The 25,365-nt window shown below is 42.0% G+C and overlaps 3 protein-coding genes across 5 annotated transcripts; 2 read left to right on the forward strand and 1 right to left on the reverse strand.

The window, feature by feature from the left end:
- The first annotated feature begins 1,463 nt into the window (after positions 1–1,463).
- On the forward strand, positions 1,464–9,370 carry LOC138632525 (14-3-3 protein beta/alpha-1-like). Its single transcript, XM_069718164.1, has 6 exons — positions 1,464–1,575; positions 2,191–2,659; positions 5,935–6,058; positions 6,799–6,962; positions 7,066–7,161; positions 8,297–9,370. Exons 2-6 carry the CDS (start codon positions 2,366–2,368, stop codon positions 8,369–8,371), a joined length of 753 nt encoding a protein of 250 aa, XP_069574265.1. The 5' UTR covers positions 1,464–1,575; positions 2,191–2,365; the 3' UTR covers positions 8,372–9,370.
- A 914-nt stretch (positions 9,371–10,284) lies between these two features.
- adam17a (ADAM metallopeptidase domain 17a) lies at positions 10,285–23,051 on the forward strand. Of its 2 annotated transcripts, XM_069718159.1 has the most exons (20): positions 10,285–10,515; positions 10,648–10,780; positions 11,496–11,629; positions 11,782–11,870; positions 12,584–12,773; positions 14,398–14,528; positions 14,700–14,786; positions 15,503–15,628; positions 16,066–16,210; positions 16,447–16,538; positions 16,927–17,079; positions 17,736–17,935; positions 18,022–18,125; positions 18,258–18,392; positions 18,769–18,899; positions 19,039–19,117; positions 19,308–19,396; positions 19,553–19,612; positions 20,202–20,238; positions 21,208–23,051. In XM_069718159.1, exons 1-20 carry the CDS (start codon positions 10,410–10,412, stop codon positions 21,597–21,599), a joined length of 2,613 nt encoding a protein of 870 aa, XP_069574260.1. In that variant the 5' UTR covers positions 10,285–10,409; the 3' UTR covers positions 21,600–23,051. The 2 variants fall into 2 exon arrangements, with proteins under 2 accessions (XP_069574260.1, XP_069574261.1); XM_069718160.1 differs by lacking the exon at positions 20,202–20,238 and having other exon boundaries at positions 10,286–10,515.
- iah1 (isoamyl acetate hydrolyzing esterase 1 (putative)) lies at positions 23,021–25,352 on the reverse strand. Of its 2 annotated transcripts, XM_069718166.1 has the most exons (7): positions 25,262–25,352; positions 25,049–25,134; positions 24,857–24,909; positions 24,599–24,750; positions 24,135–24,296; positions 23,926–24,047; positions 23,021–23,353 (listed from the first exon to the last, which is right to left on the reverse strand). In XM_069718166.1, the coding sequence occupies exons 2-7, from the start codon at positions 25,109–25,111 to the stop codon at positions 23,177–23,179; spliced, it is 729 nt and encodes a 242-aa protein (XP_069574267.1). In that variant the 5' UTR covers positions 25,112–25,134; positions 25,262–25,352; the 3' UTR covers positions 23,021–23,176. The 2 variants fall into 2 exon arrangements, with proteins under 2 accessions (XP_069574267.1, XP_069574266.1); XM_069718165.1 differs by having other exon boundaries at positions 25,049–25,331.
- Between the last annotated feature and the right edge of the window lie 13 nt (positions 25,353–25,365).

The following is a 25,365-nucleotide window of genomic DNA, read 5'->3' on the forward strand; positions in this document are numbered from 1 at the left end:
CCCAAGTGTTTCTACATGTTACATAAGTAGACACCTTTTTATGATCTCTGCTGTTGGCTTTGCTCTGTGACCGAAAATGGGGATCAAGCAAGTGCAAAGCTCAGACTGGGAAGGTTTAGATTGAGAGACCGAGTGAAAGAGCTCTTTAAAACATAAAAAAACCAAAAAAAAAACCCCTCTTCCTTCATTGTTTTAATTCAATACATTGACACTTTTGGACTGTTGCAAGTTCGTCTCTTTATTGCCCCATGTCACATTTTGTGAACACTTAATGCCCCTTATATTTTACATGTTTTCAGCAACACACACAATGACTCACTATCACCTGTTGAGCTGCAGGGTGGTATTACTTCAGTAGACATCTGTGCAACGCAACACATTGACGTCTTTGACATCGTGTCAAAACTACAACTTGGGATATCCGGACAAATTCAAATTTTGTGATTTTTGTTTTGTTTGTTTTTTGTACCAAATACCGCAATAGCAATAGTGAAATGATGTTGTGGGGATGACTTTGACTAACAGTCTGGTAAGTTAAGAAAATCACATCGCTTTACTGTAACGCAGACTTTAAAACCAGCAGAAAATGGCACATCTTGATATTACAATATCCAAAATCTAAAATAATATTTAGTCTCATATAAACATGTGATAAAATATATCGCCCAGCCCTACTCAAAATTGTAATCTCTCCACGTTCTCTGGATAATTACAGCCTAGTTTTAACATAAAATCTTGCATATTGTAGGCTACCTAACTACAATGAACATATCTGTCAGAAGAAGTGGCTTCAACATCACCATTTGTCTGACTGGATATACACAACCTGTCATACTTATGCCTGGCACATGTTGGATTGATGGATTACCAATCCTATACATAGGATTATTGAAAAAGTCCAAATCGACATGTTATTCTGTCAGTACTTTAATGCATGCTCAATGGTTCCTTTTATTGAGACTGAATGTATTTCTCTATTATCACTATTTGTTAATCAATGTTTTGATAAACAGCAATTGACAACAATGGGGGTCTAACACAAACACAATTTAGTCACAAATAAATATTTACATTACAACACACCATATTTAGGAATATATATATATATATATCACAGCAAAAAAAAAGACAAGCTATCACCAGATAAAAACTTAAGAAAGACAAATGTTCAACCAAAAGGAGGGAGCCACACCCGCCTACGGTGCCTACACCGTGTGAAAGCGAGGCGCCGATTGGATGAGAATCACCATGGCAATGCGATGACGTCTTCATCCCTTGCTCTAATTGGAGGAAACCCCGTGGCCCCAGTCTCTGCAGCGTTCCAGTCAAACAAACTACCGTTTAAAAGGCGCCCGCCTCTTTCCCGAGCGTAAAAAAACAACCATTGGTTCGCGCCGCCAAACCGTCCCAGTCAATCAAACGGGTTCGGGCATTTCCATTGGACAGGCGACATTCACATGAACTCCCTCCGCTCTGAGCAGTTCAGTTGGATTTTTGCTGCTACCGCCGTTCTTTGCCTTCCTGACCAACCTCTCAAATCGGATCAATTTGGGGAGCAAATTCGGACCTCAGGAGGTCAGAAACGATGAGTATTTTTTTTAAAAAACAACTCTTTTTTTTCCCTACAACGACACGATCGCCCGTTTTAATCGCTATATTGACAAAAAAAAAAAAAAAAAAAAAAAAGCGGATTTATTGAGTGTTTTGCGTGAGTAGGGGCTAAACGTGACATTTTTTTCCTCTCTTACTGAAAGGAGTGGCCGTTGTAGCCCGACGCCAGCTAGTCGTTGCTAATTCGCTTAGCTCGGGCCCGCGGGCAGACCGCTTTGTGGCGGGTTGCCTTGTTGAAACGGGCTCCGGCCCGACCGACCGACCGACCGATGTTCGCAGCTCGGAAACCGACCGACGAGAAAGATAGAAGACGGGTTCATTTATTACAACCGTGAGATTTGGACGGGCGGACGGGAAAGGAGGGTCGAAGCTGGAGGGGAACTATTGAAACGAAACGGGTCTTGAACGGGTTTACGGCATTTTAACGGGATAGTGCGTTATAGATCGCTCCACTGTTAAACCCATACCAGATAGATGTGTTATTATTATATATTTTCCATGTCAAGATGGTTATGTAGTTACACTGATTGTTATGTACTTCCTTTTTTTTTTTTTTTTTTTTTTTTTTTTTTTTTACAGCTCGTGGGGACTAACGCCGTCGATCCCTCGCTTGTGCACCTATTCTTCCAACTTACCAGCCCGTGACAGTCCCATACCTCCGGATTTCTGATCGCCCAGTTTTTCCACACCACCCCTCCCCAAACCCTTACAAAAAAAACCAAACAAACAAAAAAAAACCAACAAGACATAAACTATGGATAGGACGGATCTTATTCAGCAGGCCAAGCTGGCTGAGCAGACTGAGCGCTACGACGACATGGCAGAATGCATGAAGGAGGTTACGGAGAAGGGAGGCGAGCTGTCAAACGAGGAGAGGAACCTGCTCTCCGTCGCCTACAAAAACGTGGTCGGGGCGAGGCGGTCCGCGTGGAGGGTGATGTCCAGCATCGCACTGAAGGCCGAGAGCAACGAAAATAAGCAGCAGATCGTCAAAGAGTACCGGGAGAAGGTGGAGAAGGAGCTGGAGGAGATCTGCAACAAAGTTTTGGTAAAGTGTCCCGATTTTATTTCATTTTTACCTAGTTTGGTGGATCCATGAAGTAGAGATATATAATATATATATTTTTTTATACTGCTGGTGAAATTAGCCAATTCAATCAATGGTGGACTTGAGCTGCAGCGTGTTTTCACTCTTGAGGAAAGTAGAGAAAGGTTTGAGTGTTTTTCTACTAAAACCCAGCAAAATCTAAAATGTTAAAAAAAAGAAAAAAGAAAAGGTACATTTGCTTAATTTGTAGGCTTACATTGGTTCTCCTGACAGGTGTAATTTTTGTTTTTGTTTCTGTCAAGGCTTCCACAAAATTTTAGTGGCACATGATTATTGTCCTCTAATGTTTGTCGAATGTAATTGCATCTCCTGTGTTTCCTGTTAGCTGTCCTCTGTTGTATAAATATGGCCCTCGTAGCCAGCGAGGACAAGGAAGTATTATGTCGTCCTCCCACTGTTACCGCCTTTTGGGAATCTGAATTTAGAACAATGCACTTGAAACCCAGCGAGGGCGTGAACTGACAAAAGGTCACCGTTGCCACACTAAACAAGGTGTGTCTGAATGGGTGGGGACGCGCACAGGAAACGTGCGTGGTATGCAGTATGTTTAGTACCCATGCAGTCCCATCTGGCAGAGAGAAGCCTCATGTGGTTACCCGAGTGCAAGACTTTACATGCACAAATGACTCATACTCTCCCTAAAGCCTGGTTGTTACAGATGGTCAGAAATTACACCCTCCTGCAGAGCCACCTATTGAAAGGAGTTGAAATTAAATGCAGTGGAGGCATTACTTGCCACTTTTTAAGGGTTCGCCTTACTGGGATACTGGGAAATGTTTTCACCTCGCGCTTTAATCCAAATGCAACAGCACAGATTGGGGCTTTACATTGTTTCCAGCCTGCCTTTGTAATGGATTAGAGCAGATCTGCGTGGAAGCTTAGCTGGAAGATTGAGATAATTTCCCCGAGCGGTTGCCTTTAAAAATGCACTGCAAAGCTGCAGCAGACATTTAATTTTCCACTTGCTTCCCATGTGTGTTCCCGAAACCGTGGGCTCGCATGGGCTGTGACTCAGCTTTCAGTGTCTCTGTTGGTTGAGTGTTGACTGAGGGATTGTCAGCAGAGGGGAGGGTGTGTCAAATCCGCATGCCTTAACTTGTCTGCAGGAAGCCTGACGAGCTAATATCGCACCCACAAAAGGTAGAAGAGCAGAGACTGCGGTGCACAAGGAAGCTGCTTGTGTTCCCCTCTTGTCTTGATTTCCTCCACCGTGAACTTGCCCATCAGTGGAGGCGTGGGGATGCTTCGGTTCCAGTTTCCACACAGGATGTGAGCGTAGGGCTTGAAAACCCCGCAGAGTGTCAGCAAAGCAGATTCAGCCTCATGACAGGTTGAGACTACGGCACCGTAGAGCGCGCCGTGATAGTTGCGCAAAAAAAATGTGACGTGGGTTTTCCCAGCTGCATTTTGTTTGGTATTCTAGTAGTCGCAGGTACATTTCACTACTTTGCCTGATTCTCACATTTGCTGAGTGAAGGGAACAAACTGAAATGACCTTAAACCCAACTTCTTGTAATTGCAGTGTTCCTACCAGAATTGACAATGAGGCGTAAGTCCATACTTGCGACGCATATTTCAGCCGTCCCTGTTCTGCCAGTGAAGGCGCTCGAATCCGCAGCCAGGCTTTCATCCAGCAACAATGTTTGAGCCTCCTTGTGAGCAGCGCTCACTGAAATCAGAGCTTTGTGTGAACGCTCTGAGAGCAAGGCGACTCCTCTTCTTGTCTATTGTGCGGCGCATGCAGTGAAAGAGGAATGCTCTCCACTTGAGACATGCGCATGTTTCAAACTGAGCCAATCTCGCGTCCGTGAGCGGCTGCGGGGCGTCTGCTGGGTTTGGAAGGGAAAATGCTTTTATTTTGTCAAATTGTAAAAAGTTCATTTAAAGTGTTTTATTTTTGTATTTCCTTGCCGTATTGAAATTTGCATTAGGGTTGAGGTGTGGCAACGACTTTCAGTCAGAGCGAAACCGTTAATCTGCTCTTTAAATCAGTTAGCTTGTGCATAAATCACAGTTTCACTGATACAGATTAGCCGTGGTAATCTCCCTGGCCTGTCCATCTGAAATACGAATGACTTGGCATAGAGTGTAATCACAGACTGTGATTTGCAACACATGGGATTTGTCTTGTGTTTTGCTACCACATAATTCACTACTGTTATAATACTTTGTTATAATGTTTAAATCCTTTTGATGATTTGAGTTAGTTTTTCAGTGCTTCTTTTTAAGTGTGAAAGCACCAGTTACATTTTAACAGTCTGATCTTTGGTTGTAAAACAAGTCATTACATCGTTCTGGTATATTTTGTGGACCTACTTTCAAAACTTCAGGGTCATTTCGCAATAGTAAACCTGCCAATTAACATTACAGCTTAAATTCTCTTTCCTGCTACCCTTAGACAAGATAGAGGCAGATCCCGAACTTGTCAGCCAGAGATGGAGCTGCGTTTGGTTTAAAAAAAAAAAAATGTATGCCCATGCTGCAAGCATGGATCTTTTCTGAGCTCTGCGGTTTCAAGTAGTAATTAAGGGCATGATGCGACGCAGGCAGAGCTTGTATTTTTCCCTACTTTTTACTAATGGAACATTTGTGAGGAGATTTCAGTAGAAAGAAAGAAAAAAAGAAGAAAAAAAACCCTGATGGCAAGTCGGCTAAAATCAGCATTAACAGCGTAGTCAGCAGCAACCCATCTGACCTGGCTGCATAGTGCTGACAGGAGGAGAGGCTCTCGCAGAAAGCATGAGTATGTGGGGCAGAAGACAGCTGGGGACACACCAGAGGCCTGGCCTGGTTGTAGGACAATTTAAAGCGTCTTGAGCTGAAACCGACAGAGCAAAATGTTTCCTCTAAATGACGGTGAATCAGCACATGCACTTGACTCCTGATGGAGCAGAACTGCTCTTATTAATCGTCGAGATGAGCAGCAAAGGGAGGAGTGCTTTCTTCGGGATGGAGGCTAATGGGCCACTTGGTTGCGTCAGCCCCACCCTTGCGTGGTTTACCATGCAAAGTGGAGACACACCTTAAATTATGCCAAATTTGTCCCTGTTGGTAAATGTTACGTAAATATAACATGACTGCTGTGTCGGGTGCTCGTGGTTTGGCTGATTTTTCTGGGGAGTCTTACTGTTCAATATATAAATAAATGTTTGCTCTGAGCATCTTAACAAAATTGACATTATAAATGTATATACATATTTTTTTTGCCTTCACAGAACTTGCTGGATAATCATTTAATTAAAAACTCCACAAATCCAGAGAGCACAGTCTTCTATCTAAAGATGAAGGGGGACTACCATAGATACCTCGCTGAAGTCGCCTCTGGAGAGGCCAAAAACAGTGAGTTGACATCCATGACATTTATTGTATTTTGTAAGACTGTTCTGTTTTTGTTGAGTGTCCACTTGTCGAGTTAATTTGTACTGTATGTATTGGCCAAAATTCACCCCAATGTGTTGTTTATTAATCTTGACCTCCACCCACTCCAAACAGGAATGTGATTATAGGAGTAGGTAGCACCTCACTGTGAGGGCTCCCAGCTTTCCCATGGGGGGGGGTGTATTGTGACAGACTTTCCTCACCACCTGCAGTGAGGGCACATTGTTGTTTTTGTATTTGGCTGTTTTCCAAATTGATCTACTTCTAACTTCCGACAGAAATTTCTCTTCCGTCTTATCACTTGCTTGGGAATGTGTGCGAATGCTAATTCTGGTTGTAAGTCACTATTCAAAAGTTCTCTGTTTCAGTTTATTCCTACAACATGGTAGTTTTCAAAAGACTTGCTACCAATTTCTGAAAAAAACAAACAGAATAATCAATAAATGATCACCACTAGCTGTGTCCACTTGTTATCATTGTGCCACCTAGATTTCTATTATTCCCTTTGTTCATGGTCATCACAGTGAACCACAATGTTTTATTTTTACAGCTTCGACTAGGACCCTTTTAATTTTTAGGATATAATGCTCGGACAAATTTTGGTGCGTGTTCAGAGGTTTAAAACGACGTTGCTGTATGTGGTCAACCTTGACAATCATATACGTTGACATATTCTGTTTGATTCATTCCTCTCTCGTCAGCGGCCATTGACAACTCGCAGAAGGCATACCAGAATGCTTTTGACACCAGCAAGAAGGAGATGCAACCCACACATCCCATCCGCCTGGGCCTGGCACTTAACTTCTCCGTCTTCTTCTATGAGATACTCAACTCTCCAGACCAAGCCTGCCAGCTGGCCAAAACGGTCTACAGACATTCTGTTACAAATCACCCATCCGTGTTCTCGGTTGTAAACAGCCAGCGATGGACCACATCCCAAGTATTAATCGTTTGCTTTTTGCTTGCAGGCATTTGATGATGCTATTGCAGAGCTGGACCAGCTACATGAGGAGTCCTACAAAGATAGCACTCTTATCATGCAGCTCCTCAGAGACAACCTGACAGTGAGTACAAAATGATCATCTCTGCGGGTTAACCGAGTCGTGCTCGTCTCGCCTCAAGATCAGATCAACCGAGAGGAAGTCAGACACGTAAACGGGCAATTTTCATAATAAAACATCCTGTGCCAACTCCTGATCTTGTCGGAGCACTACATCAACAGCTCTTCTGTTGTCTATTAAGTGGGAGAAGAAAATGCATTCTCTTCCTGCTAACAGGCACCGTTGGTGAAATACAAATGACGTAATTATAAGGATGATTTAATTTTTTAAACAACTAAAATGGCTGCAAATCTCCGACCCAAAACTGGGTTTAAATGTATTGACTTTTATCTGTAGGCTACAGCACGGCAAACAAGGAAATGACAAAAAAACGGCCAAAAATAAAACCATTTCACTGCGTAGCCTTCTTACCCAACTAGAAGCATAAAAATCAAGGAAGAATGACCAAATCAGCAAGTCGACAAAAAACACACTTCCACAAAAAAAGTGGAAATGTGTGCTAAGGGGGTATTTTAAGTTCCTGGAAAAGTCCGTTGAAAAATCCAGAGTTTAAAAACATTATAGTCACAGAAAATGGCAAATATTTGAATGTTTGGTTTTAAACGCAACAGACCGGCAATCATACGATGGCAGATGTGTGATCCTAGGTATAGCAGGTTACAGTAGTACGTAGGGATGTGTCCCGAGTCTCGATCCAATATTTAGAATTACCTTTATTGTTGTAGAGTATGTACGAGACACTGAACTGACAGCTGGGGCATACTAAGCTGGGAATGATGAGAAGAAGCCTCGAGATGCGCTTGCGGAGCTAAACTAGACGCCCCGCTTGAGTCCTTTGAAAACTCTGAGAGGCGTCACGATTTCATCTCGGCAAACAGCTCAATCCAGTGCAAGGAGCAAAGGGAAGAATGCCAGGGTTGTGTTCAGGAAGTCAGAGGTATAATAAGGCTTTAATGTGGGATGTGGTGCTTATTCAGAGTAGTGCATTAAAGCTTTTGATGTTAATGAGAGCTCTGATTTTGTTTCTCGGTTGATTAGTTCAAATTTCTAATCGTATCTTTGTGGGCAAAAGAATCTGGTTATTGAACTGTTTTTAAAAAAATAATTTTTAAACAAATATCTGTCTGTCTTTCCTCAGTTATGGACATCGGACAACGCTGCTGAGGAGGGCGATTGTGGAGAAGCGGGAGAGGGCGGCGAAAATGAGAACTAAAACACAGACAGCCCTCACTGATTGGGTTATCTCCAAAAACAACAAAAGGAAAAAAAAAACTTTTTACACATACTTCATTCCTTAATGATTCACTTATACATTCTACCAATGAAACCCATTGCTGAAAACGGTCGTAAAGAGAGAGAGAAAAAAAAAACAAGAACATTCTTTTAAAAATTCTGATTCAGGCAGCACCTGGTGAAAAGAGAAAACCTCTATTCCTTTGGTTTGTGTTTGTCCTGGCCTTCCCATTTGTGCAGTTTCAGCTGTAGAAAAGTGATTGATAGCATGACATGATATCAGACCCCCCTAGCTCAATTTAGAGGCAGAATAACTGGAAGTCTAAATCCCAAATCCCATTAACTGACAAAGTTTGGCTCGTTTCCCAAAAATAAATTTTAGACTTACAAACTCATCCCCTGCACCCTCCCACCCCCCCTTATCTTTTTGTAGTTTGTCTGTCTCTACACGGTAGTACGGCTCCAGCAGCTGATGTTTTAACTTCAAACAAAATTGATTTCCATACTGCAGGGAAAGCCAGTGCACTTTACATGCTGGCAACAAATGCTATAACACAGCCATGTAGTGCCCCGTTGGTTACATCATCACTTTCTGCTCTCTTTATGAGGCCACTCTTTTCACTGAAGCATGTCTGTTTGGGGGTGGGGAAATGGTGGGTCTTGTCTGACCAAATGCAGGGACCTTTTTAATGGGAAGTAGACAATTCTGTCATGCATGTCTCTTGAGATATTACACTGGATTGGGAATGATTGCTGTAACACACACAAGTCTAAGTGTCAAGTTAAGTAATTTTCAATGCAGGTTTGTACACATCCTTCAAGAGGGTGATTTGTTAGTCTGTCCAGTGATTGTCCCTAGAGATTTGGACCACTATTGTTTTGCTATTCATTCAATTGTAGTCCCCAAAAGCCTTGTGGAACTGTTTGAATCCCTATGTATCAGCTATGTTAACATGAATAAAAACATTTTATAAACCAAGCCCATATTTTCTGTCTTTATTTTACTGGCATAACAAAGGTTATTTTTTTTTCTTTATCACGGTTATGACATGATGGTGAAATGACAAGACCATACATAATTTGCTTGGCACCCATGTAAAACAAATGTAACTTCAACTCGATGAAATTATATTTTTAATTTTTTTAAATTATTTTGTATTATTAATTACGGGGTTTTAAAACATACCTGTGCCTTTCCTTAATGTAAAATTAACAACAGGAGCATTCACTTTGGTTCCTTAGGTTAGATTTTCTGTAGGCTATAGAAATGAAAGAAAAAGGAAATACACAATGCAAAAATCTGATAAAACATGTTGACAGTCATTATCGATAAAACCCATTTACATGTATGATACTTGTATTATTTATCTAAAAAAAAATAAAAAAAAATCTCTCCACTGTGACTTCAAATTTGACTATAAAAATTCTTATCGGACAATAAAATATTTTATTATAAACTGCCTGTACTGTATTGGCTATTTGTTCTCTTAACTTGACAGTAAAGGGCCATTGAGGCACCACAGTAATGAGTTACATGGGGTTATTCTTGTGGTTTGTTTAACCATAGCAATTAAGCAAACTAGAATAATTCATTGTAATGGAGTGCCTTTACATTGTGGTAATTTACTAGATTCAGTCTCCCAATTTCCCCAAATCTAAAGGGTTGTCTCTAGATTGCATCAGCTGGAGGGAGGCAAGCTCTAAACTCTACGCCGCTCTGATTGGTTATAAAATGTACGCTGTCGCGATTGGTTGATGTCCTGTCAATCAACTTAATCCTCTAACCGTTTCCCCGTCTTTTATTTAACCCCTCCCATAATGCAACAGCCAATCACAGGCAGCGCATCACTCCCGCTGACCCAATAGCGAACCAGCTCGCGAAGAGCGGATGTTTTCCATTCGGTGCGCTTCCGGTTTAGCACAGCTAGCTACCGAGACAAACCGAAACATTTTTGTTGTTGTTGACAATGACAGCACTTGTGTAGCTGACCGAACTGATTACAAACAACAACAAAAAAATGAGGAGCATACTGTTAATTGCCTTTCTGGCTCCTTGTTGGGTGAACGGCGCCATTAAATCGAGAGTTAATCCGGAAAAGAATCACGAAGAAAACCTGGAATTTGGTAAGTAGGCTAACATTTTTTTTTTTTTGCATTTTAACCGCTAACGCCAGTTTTTAAAAAGTAACCGCTAACTGTCTTTCGGATGGAAGCGACAATGACACGTGTCTCCTCCATATATTATATATTTCCAAGACACTTTGAACTCCCTCCTCTTCGATTTTGAGGTGCTCCCGTCGTCCGACCTCCAGCTCCACTCCGTGAGGAAGAGGGACATCCACACCCAGTCGCACCTGGAGCGCCTGGTGAGCTTCAGTGCTCTGCGCAGGTACAAAGCCGGTGTTGTGTGTATATATATATATATATATGTGTGTGTTTTCTTCCCTTCCTGTTTCCTTTTTCATTATTGTATTGAAATTGTAAGCGTCTGGAGCAGAGGGGTGGTGGTAGTGAAGCAATAAGATGGATCCCGACCGCTGTAAAACAGGAAGAAGGAAAACGTGCACGACTCACACTCACATGCCTGTTTATGTCATAACAAAGTTAAAAAAAAGAAGAAGAAAGTCTGTTGTAATGAGTCCTTGTGTACTAACTTAGTGCTTAAATACTTTTTTTCAGGTATTTTATTGCAGCATTTCAATTTGATACTACTTTTATAATTTCATATTGTACTTTTAACTCCAGTACATTTATCTTACCTCTATAAAAACATTTTTACATTTGACACAATGGAACCTATATATATTTAAAAAAAAATGAGATTACTATTTCAGCAATCGCTAATTCTTTCACGTATACTCTATACGGAAATGTGTATAAAGATTTGCTTGGAAAAATGTAAACTCTGAATATCTTTGATGACGATAAAACATATTAAGAAAATTAAGAGATTGTCCTCAAGTTATTTTCTCACCAGTTTTTAGCACTCAATAGGACACATCACAAATTTGAGTGTGACGTCAAAAACATTTCATGTATTGTTTGATTTCCAGTAGATGTAATGATTTTGTCTTCTTTCTTTTTGTTTTTTTCCCCAACGTCAGACATTTCAAGCTTTACTTGACCACAAACACAAAACTCTTCACTGACAACTTCAAAGCCGTGTTCGTCGACAAACACGGGAGGGAGGAGAACTTCGATGTTCAGCTTCAGAACTATTTCACTGGACATCTCGTCGGTGAGTGGATGGAGGAGGATATTTTCTGTGATCCTGTGTTTTCCAGGAGTTGTGTTTTGCATGTGCGGAACAGGTTATTTGAATAACCAGACTAAATCCTCATTAATTAACAGTAACTTATTTCACTTAATCGCTTTATTTTGTGTTTGCAGGAGAGGAGAATTCACGTGTGCAGGCACACATAGACGGAGATGAGTTTTCTGCTCACATTCTAACCAATGAAGCAGAATACAATGTCGAGGTAATCGTGGGTAAAATACTTCTACATTTTGATTGTACGACACTTAACCTCAGCCATTCTTCCCAAGGCATTTGAATGACATTTAAAGATAGATACACCCAACTTTTAAACCATGTGAAGGCCTTGTCGGCATTTTATAAGCAAAAAAGAAAATCCAGAAAAAGCACATCCTAAAACATTTACTGAATACAATGCCACAGGGTTGTACTCTATAAATTGAAGCAGCTTATGAGTGTACAGCTGGGCTTTCTTTCTGGCATAATATCATAAAATGTCTCCAAGCCATTTCTGCCTATAGTAGCTGGTGTAAATGATATTGGAAGAAGATAATGTGAGGCCGTAACATAATCGGTGCTTTGTAGCTCAGTTCATCTCATGTTTTGCATGAGGAAAATTGTCAACTATCTGTTTTCATCTGCCACTTATAAATGCGTGTAGAAGCAAATAGATACAACATTTGTCCTCTCACTTTAGTCCTACACACCTGCCAGTTCATTTTCCATTGCGAGTTATTTTTTAACTGACTACATCAATGCCCTTCCTGTCAGTCTGTTCCCTGTTATCAGCCTTTACATACATCTATAAAGTCACAATCTCCAATTGTTTTTTACTCTGTTGTTTCGTTGTCCTAAACTCTCTTCTCCTACTTTTTCGCTCTAATACCATAACGCTTTTCTTTCTTTTCTTTTTTTTTTTTCCTTTGTGCTATCCAGCCTCTGTGGAGGTTTTTGGACTCCCCCGTTGATGACAGGTTGCTGGTTTATCGCTCAGACAATATCAGGAATCTGAGCCGCATTGTTTCCCCAAAAGTGTGCGGGTACATCCATGCAGAGGCCAAGGACCTTCTGCCACAGGCTGCCAGGAGAGACTGGGAAGGGCAGCGGGAGGAGGACCAGGCCAAGGGTGAGCTCTGCTCTCTGTTTGGTGGAGAATACCGCGAAATGCTCATACTACACATTTCTGCCGGTTGTAGTCCAAGCTCCGTGTGGTTGTTTGTGGATGGTACAGAGATGGTAAAAAAAAAAAAAAAAAAAAAGAGTAGGAGGCTAACAAATGTTTAAGGTGGAGAGAAGGAAGGAGGAGGCTGTGGTAATGAGACAAAGGAGGTGGGTGTTAGATTTTGTAACAGTCACTTGAATAAAAACCTTTTTATCAGTAAATCCTATCCTATGTTATGCACATACACACTGCTGACAAGTAGGTATTACGTAAAAACCCAGTGCCTTTTGATTCTTTTGTGCTGCGTTGGAAATGTAAAGCACATAACGGCGTTAATGTGCCAGAGGAGATGTCTAAAACACCTCTCACTGCTTCTCGGTTGAAAGCACTCATCGGGGAGATGAGTTGAGGTGAAGGTTCGTATGGAGGAGGCATTAAAATTCATGGAGGCTCTGCTGCCCAATGAGATGACTCGGAGTCGTCACTGGTCTCCCACAGCTTGTTGTGGAAGCCAGAGCAGCGCACTCCCACGCTTCTGAATAGTGTGGAGCCAAGTGTACTGTATGATGTAATGCTCTGAAGCACATCTTCCTGTTGTCCTTTTCTGTAGTACTGATTGTTCAAAGAGGCCTCTCTCTAAGATATCTAGGATTCAGATTCAAATATGGGTAACAAACATATTAGTATATTACATGGTACAATTTACATCACACATATATGCATATTTTTTTCCCTAAACTCTTAAAAATGCCTAAGATATTATGTCATCAACCTAAATTAATTTGATACTTTCCTAGAGCTTCTAAAACGTGAGGATATGCTGCTGAATTTCTTTGTTTCGCTATTTTCTCCTGCGGGAGATTTTATTTACCCTGACATGTAAAACTTTACCACTATAACACTATATGTAACTATATTTTCTTGGCATTTGTGTGTTCTCCCAATTGAAAATATCTTTCAGTATTTTTGTCACAACTTGAATATCAGTGGATTGTTTTTCGGGTTAAATCGCGTGTCGCTACTCAAACCGCTGAGACGAGGTGAATAATTGACTGCTGTTGATTGTATCCCTTATCATTATCTTTATAAATGTACAACTCGGTATTGCAAAAACTTAAGTATTTACAATAGTCAAGTTATGTAGGAAGCAATTAATCACAGAATTGTTTGCATAGAAGTGAAAGCCATTGAGTTTAGCTTGAAAATCTCTGTTCTTGGTTGGTAATTGAACCTAATGTTTTATGGTCTGTGTATGATTCTGACTGTAGCTTCTTCCTCCAGCTGCCAGAACATACACTTGACCTCATTTACTTTTATTGGGCACTTAAGCCTCCATTACAACGATAAACCTACTATTTAAATCCGTCTCGAACCGAACCAGAACTTAAATCAGATCTCAGCCAAACAGAAAAGAAGACATGTTGCTAAATGGGAGAACGAGGACACTTAACAGTAGGATACTGGAACACGGCCTCATTTTTTAAGTTCCTGATGTATTCATGTGCAACATCTGTCTTTATGTAAGCTCGCCTGTGACTTGTGTGTAACTTTTGTCTCTATCACTGCTCCTGTTGCTTCTTGCTCGTAGAGCACCACCACAGAGAGAAGAGACAAGTCCATGACCACAAGAAGAACACCTGCCCTTTGCTGCTGGTTGCTGACTACCGCTTCTTCAGCCATATGGGCCGCGGACAGGAGAGCGTCACTCTCAACTACCTGGTCCGACCTTTTGATGATACTTCAACACACATTTCTGTTGGACAAACATTTTATTATGCCTCGACAGATCTCTATACTCTTTGTGGACAATATCAACAGGAGTTCACTATTTGTAGCATTGTTTATAATATTTATAGGTGTTAATCAGTGTGATTATTCTTCCCACTCCAGATTGAGCTGATTGATCGAGTTGATGACATTTATAGGAACACCACGTGGGACGATGAATTCAAAGGCTATGGAGTCCAGATCCATCAGGTGTGTAGCCGGCTGTGTGTCGTACTTCACGTCACAATCTGGTCCAAGTTTGACCTCTGGACCCATTTGTGATGCTCCAGCATCAGACATCACTTCTCTCAGCGTCACGATAGCTCCCTTTTATGTGGTGTCACCCCCTTAAATGAGGCTGAGAATAACACGGTCCCTCAGCGGGTCGGAGAAGAGCATTTTTAAGAAGAACTGAAAGCTTTTGTGTGTGCCTCGTGGGGTAATTTAATTTGTTCCACAGGCTTTGTGAATGAATGGTGACTCTGTTTGTCACACTGTGAGTCCCGGGCTTTCTCACTGAAAAGATATGCATTCATGTAACTGCTTAAAGATTTTAGTTTTTTTTTCATATTTTCTTCACCGTAAATGTCAAGACCAACTTGTACTGTGTCACATTATACCAAAAAATGTCAGGAAAATTGAAGAGCCTGAAATGCAAAGGCCAAAACATGTCGCTTACTGAACTGCTCTTATCTGCATTAAAACTGTTGCTCCAGGTTGGATCACACCTGACGATCTATGTGTACTGTATAATAATCATAATTGGGCGGTGAATGTAATGTGCTTTCCGCATTGTAACACGTAGACTGTTTTTAACGGAGCAGGTACACGAAGAATTGTGGCTTCGTTTTAATTTTAAATTGTATTATTCAGTAATTAGACTGAATGAATTGTTATTAAATTGTGTTTTTGGATACTATTCTCAGATCATTATTAACAAGGAGCCTACATGGCCTCCCACCGGCCACACTGGCGTCGGCTGGGTCCATTATAACATGGAGAACAGCCCCGTGAAAGGAAAGGAGGTCTGGGACGTGAAGAGGCTTCTGGAGGTAGGAAAGACACGGAAAGAAAACAGCTGTTTAGGTAAAATGTGACGTGCATTTACACAAATGTGCAAAATGTTCTGTACATTTGACCTGAAAGAAGTTTTATCGGGGATGTTCATTGTACGTAAATATCAGATAAGATAAGATATGTTTAAGTTTGGAAAATAAACTGACAAAATTAATCCCGTTTAAAATTCTTTTATAATAAAATGTAATGGATAGTTATCAATATTATTTTCTGTTGTTTAAAAAAAAAAAAGAAGTGAAATTGCAGTGATTCAGGCTCAATTGAGTAAAAATGTTTTTCCATCACCGCAGTTCACCTTTGTGGTGTCAAAGTAAACGAGTCTGATTGAGATAGAAGTTGCATTTCTGAATGTTAATGTTGCTTTTTCTCACACACAAAAATGCTGGTTGATAATTCTCCTCGTCTTCCGCAGCAATTCAGCTCCGACATAGCCGACAACGCCTCCACTGTGTGTCTCGCCCACCTGTTCACCTACCAGGATTTTGATGAGGGGACATTGGGGCTGGCCTATGTGGCCCCTTCCAAGCCTCAGGCCCTGGGGGGCCTCTGCCCGAAACGTAAGAACACATCCCTCACCTGGAAAATGCCTTTGTACAACCGCGACGTCGTGAAAGATTTTCTGAGTATAATCAAAGGCTGATTTGACACTTTGGTCTGTTTACTATTGTGTGTCATGTTTTAAAGAACATCTGTCTCACGGAATGACTGAAAATAAGAGAGACATCAAAAGCTGTTAGATTAAGAAAGGAAAAAAAAAAAATGCTAACCTCTCTTTGATTGTGTTATTTTGTAGCTTACTATCCATCTCACTCTGTCAAGAAGCCCAGTTACCTCAACACAGGCCTTACCAGCACCAAGAACTACGGCAAAACCATCCTCACAAAGGTCAGTGTCGTCCTGGTGTTTCAGTCGTATTCTTTAGCAGAAGTAATTAATGTGTGCATGATGTTTCAGTCCGGATGTTATGCAACATGTCTTCCTGCCAAGTTTAGGTTTCTAAGTAGAGCGACACACCTTTTTGTGTGGGTGTTATGAGTAATGATGTCAACTTGTGTTGCATTTTGACACCGCAAGCAGCATCAGTATGTCGCTCGCTCGGTTTCAGAACATTTGTTTGAACTGCATAAAATGTGTGTAGCGCTGAACAACTTTCCATTCTGCTTTTCTTTTTTTTTTCTTCTTTTTTTGGGTGAATTTATGAGATTTTGTTCCTAATTAACGCATAGATCCTTCAGTAAACTCCCATCATGAATACATGTGTGTTGTGTGTCAGGAGGCGGATTTGGTGACAACTCATGAGCTGGGCCATAACTTTGGAGCGGAGCACGACCCTGATAACATCGCTTACTGTGCTCCCAATGATGACCACGGGGGGAAGTTCGTCATGTACCCTATTGCTGTGAGCGGAGACCATTATAACAACAAGGTACCGACTCAATTAGTGTGACGACTGCCATTCAACACGGCTTCTACTGCGTTACCAGTTTAACTTTTTACTGGGAGCAGCGCTGCTCATTTAGTGTTAATATCCTGGTATACAGCAATGTATGCTGCCAAGAGGATACGCTGAGCTAATGATACCAAAGTGTGATATGAAGTGCGAATGGCATTTCTAACTGAGTTGCTTGTACAGAAGGGTAGATAACTGAGTCACAGTTGTTCCTGTGAAATATAAGGACAGACAGAAAATGTAATGGGTCTCCTCCACTTGAACAAAATACATGCATTGGACTGTTGCTGCAGTTTGAGGGGAAAAGGACTGTTGTTTGATGAAGAAGTTGAAGAAAAAGCATTAAAACTGGATCTCAACTCACATCAATATGCATTAATAAATAGGTACAAAGGCTGTGACACTGTTAGGGCGACTTTAAACTCTTTGCAGGCAGTTGTTTCTCTAACTTTATACCTTTTATTCACTTCTTCAGTTGTTATTTTGAGATTTATTTGTTAAAATTCGTAGAATCAGAAAATGTACATGTGTATGTGTATTCCAGTATTTTTCACTCCACGACGAAGCTTTGTCACATCACCAGTCGTAGTTATTATCTAAACGCTCATCGACTGCTCCTTCCTCCCCTTAAGCGTTTCTCGAACTGCAGCAAGATCTCCGTAGGAAAGACGTTGCGGTTCAAGGCTCCTGTGTGCTTCAAGGAGAGGAACAGTAAAGTATGTGGGAACTCCAGAGTGGAAGAGGGGGAGGAGTGCGACCCCGGGCTGCTCCACCTCAATGATGACCTCTGCTGCTCCTCTGACTGCAAGTTCAAAATTCATTCACAGTGCAGGTACGAGATCCAGAAAACAGAGACATCGGTACAAAACACACTCCAAGTCTCAGACACACTCAAAACGTTAACTCGTCTCTCCGCAGTGACAGAAACAGTCCTTGCTGTAGGAACTGCAAGTATGAGCGGGCAGGAACGAGGTGCCAGGAACCCATTAGTGCAACCTGTAAAGGCATATCCTCCTGTACAGGTGATCGCCTCCTGCTGGTCAAACACAAGAACTGCAGCCGTCACTGAAGGCTGTTTGTTGTGCTTTTGTAAATTGATACATAAACATTTTGAGGAAAAACTATCTCTCTTAACCTCTTATTTCACATCGCAGGTAACAGCAGTCAGTGTCCTCCTCCTGAGAGCGCTGCTGACAACACATTGTGTGTTGACAACGGCCGGTGTCACAATGGAGAGTGTAACCCCTTCTGCGAGGCCATGCAGAACCTTCAGTCCTGCGCCTGCAACGGTAAAGAGCATTTCATTTGTTACAGGGTCAGGGGAAAATGTGCACGACCTGTACGTGACAATATTGTCACTGAGCTATAAACAAAAATGCCCTTACCTCCTGTGAAGTTTATATTTCATTTTTTTTTTTTCACATTATCAGGTGGCAGTAGCATTCTGAAAAAGACTTTGAGATTGATTGCACAGGTTCACATGTTGCTCCAGTCTATTTCACTTTTTAATCTCTGAAAAAATGTATCTATTCTGAATGACTGAATGAGTTTGGTTGTGAAAAGCAAATTGAAGTTTAAAAGTGTGCACTGCTTCTGTGTTATCACTGTTGTGCACAGTGTTGCGTTTTAAATGCCTTTTGTGTGGATCGTCTGTTTTGCCTGCAGAGACCGAGGACTCATGTAAAGTGTGCTGCAGGGGTAAAGATGGCACCTGCTCTCCCTTCCGCCAGACCAACGGCAGCCTCCTTTTCCTTCGCAAAGGAAAACCCTGCACCGTTGGCTTCTGTGACGGAGGAGTGAGTCGCCAAACCTTTTCTAATCTGTCTGGTCTCCACAGACAGCATCCGTATCTCTGTGATGTTTGATGTGTAAATGTTACAACGAGTGAATGATTTTTGCTTCATTTGATTGACAACTGTGTCTTGTGTAAAACAGGGAAAGTGCATGAAGCAGGTACAGGATGTGATTGAGAGGTTGTGGGACTTTATCGACAAGCTGGACATTAACACGTTCGGTAAGTCCCTTCCATCAGGCTGCTTAAAGTTTAAAACAAATAACCAAAAGGTCCCAAAGGCCGACAAACTGTAGGATTATTGTGAGAAGTCTTGTGTGTTTTTGTCGTAGAAGTTGACTGTGTTGTCGCTCTCTTTGACTTTGTCTTCTGTTTTTGTTTGTACCACCGTCCTCAACCTCGCCTCCATCAGGGAAGTTCTTGGCAGACAACATCGTGGGCTCAGTCGTGGTGTTTTCTCTCGTCTTCTGGATTCCTCTCAGCATCATGGTTCACTGTGTGGTAAGAAAGTGCTCAACATTATTTTACACTAATCCTGTTGTTTTCACCGTGTTTCGAACCGCTACTTCAAAAAAAAAAAAAAAAAATTCTTTAGCTGTGTGGTTAAAGTTAGATGTTCATTGTTTACTTTGTGCCCTCTCGTGTTTCTTTTTGTAGGACAAACAACTTGACCAGCAATATGAGGAGAACACAAAGTCCTTTCACTACCTGCCAAGTGTAAGTTCCCATCTTTCAAATGCTCATATAGAAGATCCTGTGCACCAGCCTTGCTGCCACACTAACCAAACTAATCCACACCCTCATTGCGTTTTGAGACACTGACCTCTTTAATAAGGCAGGGAGAGGGAGCATGAAGGCTTATTGTTAATAACTGAGCTATTAACCTTTTTTTTTTTATATTGAATCAATTGAGGGATCTCTCAGTGGTGTGTCAAAATTAAATGAAGGTGTTATAATGTAAATTCAAAAAGTCTCCCGCTTAAATGGAAATTAATAAGACACAATTGCCGACAGTAAAATATATATTTTATTTATTGCGTTTCAAACAACAAACGGTTTTTTTTTTTTTTTTACAGAATTGAGCAACATTTCAGTTCAAATCAAACAGTTTTAGGTCGAAGGTGCTGAAGTGGCCCACAGTCTTGACAGTGTAAAGGTCAGAAAAAGACGTGAATGGATTTAGACTCAGAGGAAGCTGTCTTCAAACTGTATGAACCTGTGGTCAGACAATCAGTCAGTAATGGCCTCACTGTGGCTGCCGGGTTACTGAATGACGTGTCCATCACTCTTTGCTTTGGAACTGCAGCAGATGGTGGAAGTTTGTAGTAGAGCTGCTGCCGTAGGTGAGTGCGTGTGTGCCATGGTTTGGTGTTGCGATGCGTTGCCATTGAACCCATGATGCTGCACGGTCATTGGCCCACGTTTAGGATACTCCTGCAGTCACTTCTTGATGTAATCACTGATCGAGCTGCACATTACCACCCCTCAAACTCAGGACAACCGCTTAAAGGGACTGAACAGCTGCATGCGTGTCCCTCTGCACAGATGTCATCCATGCAGAGTCACATCTGATCAGAAATTACCTCAAGAAAGCAAGATTGCATTTTAGGAGTATTCAAACCGCGAGAGGACCAAGCAGGTTGCACCTTTGTTGTCTGTTGTGAAATCGGATGCGGTGTGTGTCAACATTTTTGAGTTTGCATCTGCTGCTGTTCAGAGTCACAACGAGAAGAGGGTAATGATTGTTTTTAGTTTGTACCCTTTCTTTTTCTTTTCAATGGCTGTCTGCACTGTGTTAAGTCCTGTTTTTAGTCTTCATTGGGAACACGTGGAGACTGAGGCTGCATTACTCTCTAGACCTTTCTCACAGCGGACATTTTGACTTGTCAAAGCGGGATAAGCAGAGAGTCAGCTAATGAAATTTACTATTGGCTTGATTCCATTTAGTTTTGCCATTAAGGCCTGCAGCTGAACCAGCATGCACAATATCAAGGCCCTGGTGCCTCTAAATGGACTGCAGCCATAATTAATAGTAAGACCTCTGTTTGACCACTCAGAATGTCCACAGACAGAAAGGTTTGTTTTACTCATTCCCACCTTTTAAATAAGATATCGGGGGAGTTATTGGGGATGGAGATAGCAGAAAGTTATAGACATTCTCTTAAAGGAACATGGGGATAACATGAGGGTCATTATAATAAAATGATGTTTGGAAGTAGAGCAGAATGTAGTAAAAAGGGAATGGATCCCACCTCAGTCAAAGACAGACGGTTTTAATTTGCCTCCTTCTCATGCTGTTCTCACTCTTTCAGAGTCAAGACATGCTGAGCAACCTCGAGTCAGCGTCCGTGCGTATCGTCAGGCCTCTTCAGCCTCCCTGCTCCTCCGCCGACCGGACCGCGCCCTCCTCCCAGCTCCCGCAGCTGAGCCAGGAGCACGCCCCTCCCTCAGCCAGCAGCAGTACCAGTACCCAGGCCCCCGGCCCGAGCTACGTCCCCACCCCGGACAGCACAGGGGGCCTGCGGATGGCCACCATCCAGGAGGACACCAGCAGCGGCTCTCACCTGGGAGAGGAGGGCCCGCCGGACGATTTCACAACCGCAGGAGCCTGCTCGTCGGCTACGAAATCCTCCTACGAGGATCTGACAGACCAGAGCCCGTCGGCCCGGGACCGGCGGCGCCTCAAGAGGCAGGGGTGCATTGACACTAAAGAAACCGAGTGCTGAGAGTAAACAAGCAGCCCCTTCTCTTTCCACAGAACCAACATGGACAATGCATCGTGATGGTTGTTTTTAGGGAACATGCGAATACACGCTGCACCGTCAGCTTTTTCTTGCCACATCACAGACAGCAACTGTTAGTGTAACTGCATATATCTTTTGTAGGTCAGATTTTAGTCTTATATCATGCGTTTAGTCACCTGTAACTTGGATTGAACCACCGCACAGATAATACACGATAAGGCTAAAATCCCTGAAACTGCAGATGAAGCAGTTCTTAAGTTTGTCAAGGTTTTTTTGTGCCGTTTTCTTTTCAGTCCGGTAGGTTGTCTTGGGCCAGTTTAACAGAGATCTGAGAAGGTCAGTGGAAATAAATCCGCCTCGAGCCGGCGCCTCAAACACAGATTAATGATCAGTTTGTTGTAACCCAGTGACTCACTGGATTTGTGAATATGCAAATACTTGTCAGAAACAAAAACAGATTTCTTATTCAAGTAAAATCTTTCCAGATTTAAAAACGCTGACACTGATCTCATCCTGACTTTTCACCCCTGAACGTTTACACACCGAGTTCTGTCTTCAGAGTAATGCCAGTTTATTCCACTAACAGTTGAATTATTCAACGTAAAGGAAGTAAAGCAAACATTTCAGAGGGATATATTAAGGAGGACACAGGACTTTGTCTCGTGTCTGTCATAACTGCACTTGGAAGTATTTGTGACATCGCTGGAGAAGTTACGTTTTATACATGTTGCTGTGCTGTGTATGAAAATCGCAGGCTTGTGTAGTATTTAACTAATGTGTACTTAGCATGCAGCATTTTAATACTGCAAAAAGGGAGCAGTTGTAAATTCCTTTTGTTTTACTAATAGGTGCAACTTAATTTGAGGAAAAAGTTACCTCATCTTCTTGGACCTCTGGTAGTGCGCTGGCTTAAAAATCTTGTCTCCTTGTGGTCGATCCTTGCAGGAAACGATATGGTGCCTTTTTTGGATTTTGTGCCTACTTGTTCTATTCTGACTTATTTCTCTGCGAAAATAACAAGACAATCTGCCGCAGCTGAACATTACAGGACATTGTGATCAAATTTTTGAAGCCCAGTGTGCTCATACGTTTTGTTTTCTGTCCTTGTGCCAACGTGAGCTATGCCACTCTTTTTATACTTATTTAAATGCGGTCTCGTCACTGTTACCTGCTGTGTCACATGTTCAAAATGTTCAAACGAATTGAAAAAGATTGTGTGGTTGCTTTACATTCTGCAGGATGGATGTGAAGCTCCTGAGCCTGCTGTCATATCGGATGTACATATTCCTGATGTTTCTATCCATCTGAATGTTCATCACAGAGTTTTTTTTTTTTTTAAGTTCTTTGCTTGTATTGCTGATACACAAATCAAAAATAATAATTAAAAAAAACATCTTTATTGTGCATTTTAACCACTGGTACATGGCAGTCCATTTGACAAACTGGTAAATGTAAATCACAGATGCAGCTTCTTCTTTTTTTTTTTTTTTTTTTTTTTTAATCAAAGGAATGATTTTGTCAACACGTGTCCTCCTCTTCACTGTTCACAGAGGAGGCTGCTCTCGGGGCTCTTAGCGTCCACGTCTCCCCAGTAGGGCAGGATGAATGGCAGGTCAGACAATCGGCTCTCCAGCAGCCCCCACAGGTGCCGGGCCACGAACTGGTTTCCCTTCTCTGAGAGATGCAGCCCGTCCGACAGGTAGATCGTGTAGTCCTGCGCAGCAGAAGGTAAGACGGGAAGACTTTGATTGAAATGATGCATTTAGAAAAAGAGGACGCAGTGAAAACTCTCATCAACAAATCAGCTCACAGGAACGTCATGACATAAAGTGAATCTCACTTCTCGAGCAAAAACATACTCCAAACAAATGACTATTTTATTTAACTCGATTTAAGAACAAAAGCTCATCACATTTTCTCAGAGCCTAAATGGTCATCTTTAACTGTCTTGTGTCCAACTAAGCACATTTATTAAATTGATCATAATATGCAACTGACAAATGTAGCAGATTTTATTTTGAAAATCAGGAAACGAAATGTTTGGCACATCTGCTTGATAACTTACCTAAATTACTAGTTTTCTGCTGCTTTCACAAATGTCTTAAATTCTAATTATTAAGTGACACCGCACTGTATATTTAAATCTGCAATGTTGATCAATACTGAAATTTCACCCAGCCTGTTCATTTAATCAGCTGATTGAGACGCTGGGTTTTAGATCAGTTAGGATCTCATGGGCTGTTCCTGTTGCTGCATGTCAAAAGGCCAACGACGCACTACTCTCACCTGTCCGTCTTTCTGCATGAGTGTCCAGAGGTCCAGGACATCTGTACCGCATTGACCAGCCGCCTGGACACACGCCTGGGCGTACTGCCCCGCCATGGAGTTGTGGCGATTCAGAGGACATCCTGATGGATGCACAGAGAGACACTCGTGATCTTTGGAGGCTTGTCGGACGTAAAAACAGGATCAAGATACAGGAAGAAGAAGAAAACCTTTGACAATGCACTCCTTCTCCCAGGCTGCCTCATGAACAGGAGGAGGCGTGATGAAGATAACTCTGTCTGCTGACACGCCGGCCGAAGTCAGAAGCTTGCTGATCTCCTTCAGGTTGTCGGAGTACTCCCGCAGAGGGATGTGCTGCTGTGGGTTCTCATCTGCATCATACAGGAACGTTCAGAAAGGACGATTAACAGTCAGTGACAGTATTTATCCGTGTGACATCAAAACATGTATTTTGGAAAAAACATATAAAGCTGTGGGACGAGAGATTATAATGAGCATCCAGTGTCTTGTAGCAAAGACCCTCATATTCTGGTGAACCCACAGATTGTTCCAAACTTCACCTCCTAAAGATGAGTAAATACTGCTCTAACTCCATGAAATCTGGGAGTGAAAGCACCCATCCTTCCTGATCTTTTCAGCCAGCATGCTCCATGTTGTGGGTGTGAAGCCATACCTTGCAGTGCGCAGTCATTGGCTCCAAAAAAGACAGTGACCGCTGCTATGTGGCCGTCTGCTGAGTTCTGGCTGCTAATCAGGCGAGGAAGAACAACTTTGGCCCATCTGGAGTTGTAGCCGGACAGTCCTCTGTTTAAAACGTCACATTTTCTAAAAGGGGAAAATAAAAGTCCAAGATTCAGGAGGCCAGTTTCTAGTTATAACGGTGACTTTGAAGCTACCGAGCATGAAGAAGCAATGAATGGGAACTTCTTACCTGGCGAGTTTGTTAGAAATTTCTGCACCCCATCCATTGGGTTGAAATGAAAACTGAAAGATCCAACAACACTTGTTATTACTTCCACGTTTGCCCAAGTTAGCAGCAAAGGCTCACTATAACTCAAATGCGCAGCAGACCGAAAACACAGTATTACTGTCTATAAAAACCGGCTTCAGTGCAGGAACGAACCTGTGTGATGGAGTCGCCAAATAAAATAACTTTAGGCCAAATTACTGTGGTGAACTTGGACATGGTGAAGAAGACTGTCCAGCGTCCTGCAGGAAGGAGGAAGGACAACGCTTGATGTAGTAAAGGTCGCTCCTTCTCGTAAACCAGCGAGCACGCAAAAGAACATCCAACAACTCAGTCGAATAATGTTTGTGTTCACAGCTTTTATATTACCAAATAATTTTCGGATAAGAAGAAAGGTGAAGTAAAAAAAAAATGTCGCCTTTCTTTCGCCGTGTCGTCGCGCCGCTTTTATTTTGAAGGCGGTGTTGTGTTGT

This window comes from Brachyistius frenatus, unplaced genomic scaffold (genome assembly GCF_029030835.1).
Source record: "Brachyistius frenatus isolate BFR_SWC_R1_liver_20210118 unplaced genomic scaffold, ASM2903083v1 Contig_187, whole genome shotgun sequence".
Classification (NCBI taxonomy): Eukaryota; Metazoa; Chordata; class Actinopteri; family Embiotocidae; genus Brachyistius; species Brachyistius frenatus.

Bases quoted from the DNA above. Each gene is read 5' to 3' on its own strand.
- LOC138632525 (XM_069718164.1), top strand. From the start codon at position 2,366: ATGGATAGGACGGATCTTATTCAGCAGGCCAAGCTGGCTGAGCAGACT. The intron at 6,059-6,798 runs GTGAGTTGACAT...CTCTCTCGTCAG, and splicing joins CTCTGGAGAGGCCAAAAACA to CGGCCATTGACAACTCGCAG. The intron at 7,162-8,296 runs GTGAGTACAAAA...GTCTTTCCTCAG, and splicing joins TCCTCAGAGACAACCTGACA to TTATGGACATCGGACAACGC.
- iah1 (XM_069718166.1), bottom strand. From the start codon at position 25,111: ATGTCCAAGTTCACCACAGTAATTTGGCCTAAAGTTATTTTATTTGGC. The intron at 24,910-25,048 runs GTTCGTTCCTGC...TGGATCTTTCAG, and splicing joins TTGGCGACTCCATCACACAG to TTTTCATTTCAACCCAATGG. The intron at 23,354-23,925 runs GTGAGAGTAGTG...TCTGCTGCGCAG, and splicing joins TCATGCAGAAAGACGGACAG to GACTACACGATCTACCTGTC.
- adam17a (XM_069718159.1), top strand. From the start codon at position 10,410: ATGAGGAGCATACTGTTAATTGCCTTTCTGGCTCCTTGTTGGGTGAAC. The intron at 12,774-14,397 runs GTGAGCTCTGCT...TCTTGCTCGTAG, and splicing joins GGAGGAGGACCAGGCCAAGG to AGCACCACCACAGAGAGAAG. The intron at 14,529-14,699 runs GTCCGACCTTTT...TTCCCACTCCAG, and splicing joins GCGTCACTCTCAACTACCTG to ATTGAGCTGATTGATCGAGT.